Below are 9,386 nucleotides of genomic sequence, written 5' to 3'. Positions count from 1 at the left end.
GGGTCGCGACACAGTGGTGTGTGGCATAATTGGATCAAGTATAATAATATCTGACAGTGATTAAAATCATTATCAAAAAAAACGTTTCGATACAAATCTTTAGATAGTCTTTAATTTTAGAAAATTGATGAATTATTCCAAAAGCTATATGATCTGCTATTTCCTTATTTATATACTGATTAAGATAAAGTATGTCGAATGAAAAAGGGATATAAATATTATTTTTCATGATAATGTATATTACACTAGCTTTAATTTAAGATATATATAAAAGTGTCAGACTTTCCGGAACACATTCAAAAGTTAAGTTGAAAAAGTTGTCATTTTAAATCCCTCCCTGTGGCCAGGTAAAGGGTCAGATTTATAAAATAATATATATCAAATTATAGGTAAAGACATCATTCATCTATAAAAAAAAATTATATTGATTTGATCATTTTTGAAAAAGTTATAGTTGTTTTAAGTAAAAATTTTAAAAAATTTCGTAAATCAGAAATTTTTAAATTAGTAATTTTTTTTTGGAGGTTTCATTTACGGGGAATGAAGGAAATTTTTTCAATTTTTGAGGGTAATGTCTTCGATTAGATACAATTTGTGATCTTTTTTGACGTATCGTTGTAAGAAATCGGTTCGGTGAGTTGAGAAAAAGTGGTAACAGACACAAAAAAAAAACACATCATAGTAAAACCAATACCCAAGACCGGATTTACCCCAAAAACGCCCCTAAACTAATAAGGAACAAACGCCCACTTCATAGAACACAGATAGAATGGAAGCTGAGCTAATCACCCCCTCCCAATTTTGTATTGTATATTTTGTACAAAAATTTTGTAGTTTAAATTATGATGATAAAAAAATCTATTGTTCATAAATTATAATTAATGAATAATAATAAAAAATAATAATTATATTTTTATTCTGTTAATGAACGGTTAATTTAGTAAATACAATTGTCAACTTATTAATGTAAACAACAAAAATTTGCACCGTTATGAAAAATGAGAAACATTAATTAATAATACGTTTGGCGTTTCCTTGATTTGGTAGCTCGACACAATAGTTGTGTATAAATTATTTATATGACCGCCGCACAGTGGAATGAAACGCCGATTTAGGCGGCCAAAAGTATCATTTTTTAAAAGTCACTTAAATTTTTTTTTTTTAGCAAAACACATTAATATCATACTTAAGGGTTTTAATACAAATTTTCAAGAGCATAAGTTGATTTAGTGAAGGTGTAGAGCTATTTTAATGTTATACTTCTAAAATTTATCCGTATTTTCAGTAATTTTGAGTTTATTTTTGTACATTTTTTTTATGCCTTAAAACATAATTTAAAATTAAATTTTTTTTTTAATTCCTATTAAAAAAGATATCCTTTTTCAAATGAAAAAGAAAAAAAACTTTTTTTTTAATTTTTGTGGAATTTAACAAATTTATACTTTAAAAAAAATCGAATTTTTTCGTTTTTTTCTCTAGTTTGCTCGTTTAAAGAGATTAACTAAAAATTACGCAAAATTACACGTTAATCCATACATGTGGCTTGTAGAGCAAGTCATCAGCTACACTATGAAAAAAAAAAATTTTGCGCTCGATAATATTTGAACTGTACATACTGCATTTACCTAGAATAAACGAGTATTTCCCTAAAAATCGTATGTTTTACAGGATTTTTACTCTATAAATAAAATTAGTCATTATTTATTATTAATTGTTATACGATTACATTGATATATAAATATGAATATTTTAGTTTTATACATATAAAAAATAATTATGCCATTGATAAATTCATGACTGAAAATGAATCATTTAATTGACTATTTAATTCATCTTCTTTATAGTTGTCATCATTATGAGGGAATATTACTAACATCTTACCATATTCTGANTTAATTCATCTTCTTTATAGTTGTCATCATTATGAGGGAATATTACTAACATCTTACCATCTTCTGATAACTCTTTTAAATGCATTTGCTTATTTCTATCGATACTAGAAATGTAAGGATCCGATGAGATAAGAAGTATGTGAATTAAATCCTCATTAGTATTTAAGCGCGAATTTTTTCTGGTGTGATGTTCTCGGTACATTTTATAATCTTTATTGCGACTCTCTTGTGCCTCCTCAGATAAGTTGCCTAAAATAAATGTTGATATTTTTTATTGTAGTAACTATAATCTTTTGTGATATTACCTATAGGAAGTGGCGCATATTGAATAATATGAGCACCGTGTAACAAAATTTTATGCACTGACGCCGGCATATAGTACCATGGATACAATGATACAAACAATTTAGCTGTTAAAAAGCAATATTCTTCAAAGGCCTTTATGTTAATTGTATATCCGCTCGCTATTTTCGATAAAATTGTTCCACACCGTTTAATTAAATTAATATCAATTCCAGTACAGGAGGATGACAATTCAGCGTTTTTCAAAAATTTCCTTGCAGTATTGCCATCGTTCGTAGTTCCATGTCCTATAATTGGACAATAATGAATATATATTAGACAATATTAAATTGTATAGAATGAATTATTTTTTAAATGTTTTAACATTCTAATATTAAATTAGACTAAAGTATCACATACCTTGTAACACAATATCTACTAAAAGTCCCATTTCAGACCTAAATTTATTTTGAATATGTTGTTTACGAACACTATACAAACCTTTGTTTACAGCCTTAACCTTTAAAATTAGAAGAAAATAAATTGTCAGTGGATTGCATATTGTATATTTTATAATTTTTTTATTTTACCTGCCAAGTTTTAATTTCTAATCTATACGAAAGATGAATAAAATACTCAAAAAAACGTATCCACGCATGCAACGTTGACAATCCATACTTATAATTTTCTGTTATGCATGGTCGATATTTAACTGCCTCAATGTCATTCATTTCGGTTGGTTTACATCCACAAATAAAACATTTTTGGCTAGATATTCCAGTCAAAGAATTACATACCTATAAATTTTTTTTTTTTATCGAACCGAGTTAAGAAATAAGTAATCAAATTATATAGATCAATAAAAAATATTGATCATTAATTTTCTTGTTTGAAATTTTTTTTTCTGTGACTGAATAATATAATCATTACTAATAAAAGTACACAATAAATTTTAGATATTTATAATAAAGTTTAATATTAACCTTTCCATCAACCATAGAAAAAATAAGCGTATGTTTTACTTCAAAGTATTCGTCATTGAATAATACATATGTAGTATTTAATTTGCTTATTTGTTTTTCAATTTCTTTTACCTCCTCTTTGGTACTTTCAATTGTTTCTTTCATAAATTTGTATTTAATAGGTCTACAAAATCTAGTAGAGGAAGGCATAGAATTTTTCCAAATTACGTCACTACTATCATTGCTATCATCACTACAGCATCTAAGTTCAAGTGGCACAAGAGAGAACATGAACATTGTTTGGTCAGTTGTACAAGGGTTGTCATTAAATTTTTGTTTATATTGGGCCTGACCACTACTTCCGTCGCAGCCCCATTTATAGAACATTTCTAATAACTTTTTGCCAATTTTTACCTCGTTGATAGCTGGTATTTGAAAAATTCTTTTAGTTGTGTGATCTAAAAGATTCTGCAAGGGTATTATGCAACCAGATTCACTAATTTTAACATTATCAGGATAACATTTTTGTTTAGCACTAAAAATTTTTTCATAAGATGGATAAATATCGCAATTCCTCTTTTTAGCTCCTAATCTTATATTCATATACTGTTGTTTTGTAAGTTGATTGTCTACAATAAATGCTAAAGCTTCATCAGCAGTATAAGATATAGGTTCTTTGTTACAAGAATCTTTAATTGCCATTTTCATTTGTGGGACACTATTAGGAGACAACAACAGTTTATTAAATAAAGCAGTCTCATTTCTTTTTCCAGACACAAATAACTTTTTTTTTGCTGCACATAAAATTTCAGGTGACGTCATTGATGTCATAGTTAACGCAGAGTTAATTTTTCGCCGCATTGTTCGTTCTGAACATTCAGTTAAATCAACCAAAGGTCGGCCCTGTATTGTTTTAGTAGATTTTTTTTTAATGGAAGGCATTTTAAATGGTGTAGTAAGCCATTCTGAATAATTTTTAAAAAACCTTTCATGATGGACCTTAGTCCATCTTCTAGAAGCAGCCAAACAAAATACTAATATACTTTTTTCAACTTTTTTAATAAAATGAGTACTCCAATTTGCTCCATTATATTTTTGCTTTAAAAAATCAAAAATTACTGCCCTTGAGTTATTGTTTGTTATGTTTTTTAAACTAATACCATTTTTTTTAATAACTTCAATCAGTTGTTGATTTGAAAAAAAAAATAGATGATGAACAATCAGAAACTAAAATAAATGTATAAATTTAATATTGTTAAAAATTATAATATCAAAATTAAAAAAAGGTTTAATCTTAAATCTTAAACAATCCTATTATATATTATATAGCATTATGATCGAAAAAAAATTTATTAAAAATGTATAACTTGTTAAACAGTTTTTCCAGTAAAAAATAAATCTACACACATTTATAAATTGATTAAATAAGGATATAAATTATTTAATAATAACTTACCAGGTGTTTTAATATCCATTTGAAGAAAGTAATTTTAAAAGTTAAAAACTTATAAAAAAAAACACTATATTGAAAAAATGTATAGAAAATAGAGAGATTAACAAATGGAGAGTGGTTAACTTTATGGCATAATATAACGACGAAAAAATTTTTCGTCAGATNTTATATTAAAGTTTAAAACTTTAATTAAAAAACTTTAAAACACTATATTGAAAAAATGTATAGAAAATAGAGAGATTAACAAATGGAGAGTGGTTAACTTTATGGCATAATATAACGATGAAAAATTTTTTCGTCAGATAGATATACATTCAAGATAACTTAAACAATACCAAATCTTATCGATGAGTTCATATAATGTTATTTATTAGTGTTAACTTATGAGGATGCCTATAAAATCATAATACGATTTTTAGGGAAATACTCGTTTATTCTAGGTAAATGCAGTATGTACAGTTCAAATATTATCGAGCGCAAAATTTTTTTTTTTCATAGTGTAGCTGATGACTTGCTCTACAAGCCACATGTATGGATTAACGTGTAATTTTGCGTAATTTTTAGTTAATCTCTTTAAACGAGCAAACTAGAGAAAAAAACGAAAAAATTCGATTTTTTTTAAAGTATAAATTTGTTAAATTCCACAAAAATTAAAAAAAAAGTTTTTTTTCTTTTTCATTTGAAAAAGGATATCTTTTTTAATAGGAATAAAAAAAAAAATTTAATTTTAAATTATGTTTTAAGGCATAAAAAAAATGTACAAAAATAAACTCAAAATTACTGAAAATACGGATAAATTTTAGAAGTATAACATTAAAATAGCTCTACACCTTCACTAAATCAACTTATGCTCTTGAAAATTTGTATTAAAACCCTTAAGTATGATATTAATGTGTTTTGCTAAAAAAAAAAAATTTAAGTGACTTTTAAAAAATGATACTTTTGGCCGCCTAAATCGGCGTTTCATTCCACTGTGCGCCGTCGTCGATTATTATTTTAGATAATGTATACCGTCGTGCCGTAGCTACCCTGCCCAATCACATTATATATTAATATATATTGTAGAATATATATATATTGTAGAATATATTCCGTGCTATTTTTATAATTTTACAACAGCGAGCAACTAATTTACCAAAATAACTACATTAATTCTAGTAGACGGAAAATTAAATTCGCAGAAAGGAATTATATCTAAAAAAAAATCAAGAGTTTTGCCGGCCGTAGCGCCTCTTCAAGTTGTGGCGCCCCTAGGCTATAGTCTAGTTCTAAATCCAGCCCTACCAATACCTTCTCAGCTTCGCATCGAAGCTAAAAGGTGAGGAGTGGAGTAATGTTTGATGATACCTTGTTTACCATGACCCATAGATATGAATTTTAGCTTCGATGCGAAGCTGAGAAGGTATTAGTTTTACTATGATGTGTTTTTTTGTGTCTGTTACCACTTTTTTACAGCTCTCACAGAACCGATTTCTTTCAATGATACGTCAAAAGATCACAAATCGTATCTAGTCGAAGACATTACCCTCAAAAATTGAAAAAAATTCCCTCGTTCCCCCTAAATGGGGGAAACCTCCAAAAAAATTACAAATTTAAAAATCGCTAATTTTCGAAATTTTTTCAATTTTTTTTACTTAAAACTGCCATAACTTTTTCAAAAATGGACAAATCAATATAATTCTTTTTTATATAGATGCATGATATCATTACCTTTTATTTGGTATATTTTTTTTTTATATGTGACCCTTTAATTGCCCACAGGGGGGGATTTAAAATGACAACTTTTACACAAAAAATTAATTTTTTCAACTTGATTTTTGAAAATGTCGGACTTTATTTTGTCTTCACGGTGAAAATGGTTACCGAATACTATTTTTGTGTGAACATTTTCGATTTTGTATTTTACATTTTTAATTTTATTATGCTATAACTAATTGAAAAGTGTATGGATCAACATAATTTTTTTTTGAGAAATAATATTTTTTAATATTCCCTTTTTCATTTGACATACTTTATCTTAATCATGATATTAGTAAGGAAATAGCAGATCATGTAGCTTTTGGAATAATCCACTAATTTTTTTTAATTTAAAATATTGAAGAACACTAATTTTTAAAATTAAAAACTATCTAAAGATTTGTATCGAAACGTTTTTTTTTGATAGTGATTTTAATCACTGTCAGATATCATTATACTTGATCCAATTATGCCACACACCACTATGCCGCGACCCCTCTGTGCTGGGTTTTTTTTTATGTTGCCTACCCTTTTCCAGAGCTGGTTAAGATTTTGAGGTACTGAGGCAGGACTTTGAGATGGACTCCTATGGAAAATATCATTATAAAAAAAAGTAATAAATTAGTTAAATTATATTCGAGATGAACCCTTAATTCGCCCCTTAATCCCTCTTTTTATAATTAGAAATTATATAAATACAAAAAAAATTACTCAAAATTGGTTATTGATCAGTCAAAATGTTATTTAGTCTATTCTCCATTTAATGTTATAAAATTAATTATAGGGGTATCTATAATAACCATTAATAATCTATAATGATAATTACTATTATTACTTATAATGAACATATAAAGAATTACCCCTAAAATCTAATTTAAAATAAATTTTTTCTTACAATAGAATTGATATTTATTATGTTCTATAAAAATAAATAAAAATTTATTCAATACAATTTTATGAAAAATTATTATTTAACGAAAAAATTGGGATTGGGGTAATATTTTTAATAAAATACTCTAACTACTATTATAAGAAGAATGATAATAATTAATTATAAGTGAGTTGATTTTTTCTTACAGTTAGAAAATAATACGTCACATTTCATATTCCCATGATTTGTTTATTAATTTTTACCGTAAAGTTTATTTATTGTAAACAATAAAAATTGTTTAATGTAAAAATATATTTTTTAATTGCGAAATCCATTGGTTCATTTTTCAGTATATTTATTTAACTGATTATAAAATTTGAATTGAAAATACTTTATGAATTACTGAAATACAATAGATTTCTTTTAATTTTTAACAAACACATGTAATATTAATCTATTACGAAATAGTAATATATAAGTTCGTATCAATTTATTATATTTACAATATGATTAATGTTTATTAAAGAGGACAATAGACATTTATTTATAAAATTATAGTACATTTTATATATTTAATTCTACAAATTTAAAACCCAGGGTATTTTACAATAAAAATTAGTTATAATTTTAATTTTTAGAATTTAGTTATTTAATCATTTTGAAGTAGGAATGAAAAAAACCAGCAATATTTAAATTAAGTTCATAATTACAATTTGGAGGGCTTAGCTGTTCAAATTTTGATACATTCTCCTAAAATTATGTATTGCTATGTAAGAATAATTTTTGAAAGGGAAAGATATTAAATAAGATACCTCAAAAGATTTTTGTTTAAATGGCGCATAGGTTAATTTGAGAACTGAAATATTCGCCTAGTTCAAAATATATATGTTATTAAAAGAAAAGAATATTTAAATTCTTTGTAAGAAAAGCCAAACATTTATGTTTACTAAAATTAAAATTTATAATATTATTATGAATTATACAAAAACTATCAAAACAAGTATAAATAGTAATAAATATATTTAGGTCCGATTAGAAAATTTTTTAACTATCAAAATTTTATATTTTTACCGGCCCGTATCAGGATCAGAAACGTTCAATTCGGAACTATAATAAAATGAGATTTTACAATACAATCCCCGTTACAAATATAAATATATTTTGAATTTGTATGAAAATTTATTATTTTCAATTAAATCTAACCTAAAAAGTAATTAAGATAAACAAAAAAAAAAAATCTTCAACAATACATTGTATTGTTTACACTGTTGTAAAAATTTTTAAATATTTTGTTTTTAACAATGTTTTTATAAAATTTTGAGTTAATTTTTTTTATTAATAATTTTAATAATATAATAATTGTATTATAATTAATTAATTATGAAATAATAATTATTATTAGTACGGATAAAATTCTAGTTTGAAATTCGGTCGAAAATTGTAGTTAATATAGCGACAAATACAATTATATAGTTGGGGTAATGATTAAACTCATATTGTTGCAGACTGTAACTTTCAATTTCGGAACCAGAGGATGCAATGACACTCCAAAATAAATACAATATCATAATTTATTTACTAATTAGAGAAGCATATCATATAAATATATATATCGTTCATAACATTTTCCTGACCAATACAAATCTCGTATTAAAAAAAAAAAATGCTGCCAATATACTAAATGTACTGGAGCATTAGTGTGATGCAAATTAAAATTACTTTTTCAAATTATCAAAGTATTATAATTATCTTTTTGTGGCATCTCGTAAATGGTGAAAAATATTTATAAAGTAATGCTTTGTTATTATATTTCCTTTTAAAGACAATCTCTTGATCTAATCAGTTTATTAAGTAGTAGAAAATATTATTGTCTAAAAATATACTACTATTTAATAATATCAAATTTTATTTCTAAAATATTATTAAATAAAATATAATTTTATATCAGGATACTAGAAGAAAAGGTATAGCGTTCCTCAAAAAGTTTGACCCTTATTATGAATAGTTTTGTGTAATTCATTTAAAGTTGTTTACAGTTTTTGTTATATTTAAATGTGTAAAACAAATATTAAAGTACACTACTATTAATTTCTTTGACGTCAAAATAATATTTATGAGGTCAATTGAAAAAATGTGATTTAGTCATTTATTACATAAAAGATTAGTTTCTACAAAATGATAAACTATCT

At 25.2% G+C, this 9,386-nt stretch overlaps 1 protein-coding gene across 1 annotated transcript; it reads right to left on the bottom strand.

Annotated features, from left to right (window-relative positions):
* Window positions 1-1,621: 1,621 nt before the first annotated feature.
* LOC126907247 (uncharacterized) lies at window positions 1,622-4,295 on the bottom strand. Its single transcript, XM_050688371.1, has 6 exons — window positions 3,158-4,295; window positions 2,765-2,971; window positions 2,595-2,694; window positions 2,198-2,482; window positions 1,882-2,141; window positions 1,622-1,678 (listed from the first exon to the last, which is right to left on the bottom strand). The coding sequence occupies exons 1-6, from the start codon at window positions 4,076-4,078 to the stop codon at window positions 1,622-1,624; spliced, it is 1,830 nt and encodes a 609-aa protein (XP_050544328.1). The 5' UTR covers window positions 4,079-4,295.
* Window positions 4,296-9,386: the final 5,091 nt, after the last annotated feature.

This window comes from Daktulosphaira vitifoliae, unplaced genomic scaffold, assembly GCF_025091365.1.
Source record: "Daktulosphaira vitifoliae isolate Bord-2020 unplaced genomic scaffold, ASM2509136v1 Scaffold_5, whole genome shotgun sequence".
In the NCBI taxonomy this organism is placed as follows: Eukaryota; Metazoa; Arthropoda; class Insecta; order Hemiptera; family Phylloxeridae; genus Daktulosphaira; species Daktulosphaira vitifoliae.
The sequence above is the reverse complement of the archived record's forward strand: the minus strand, read 5'-3'. Positions and strand labels throughout refer to the sequence as shown.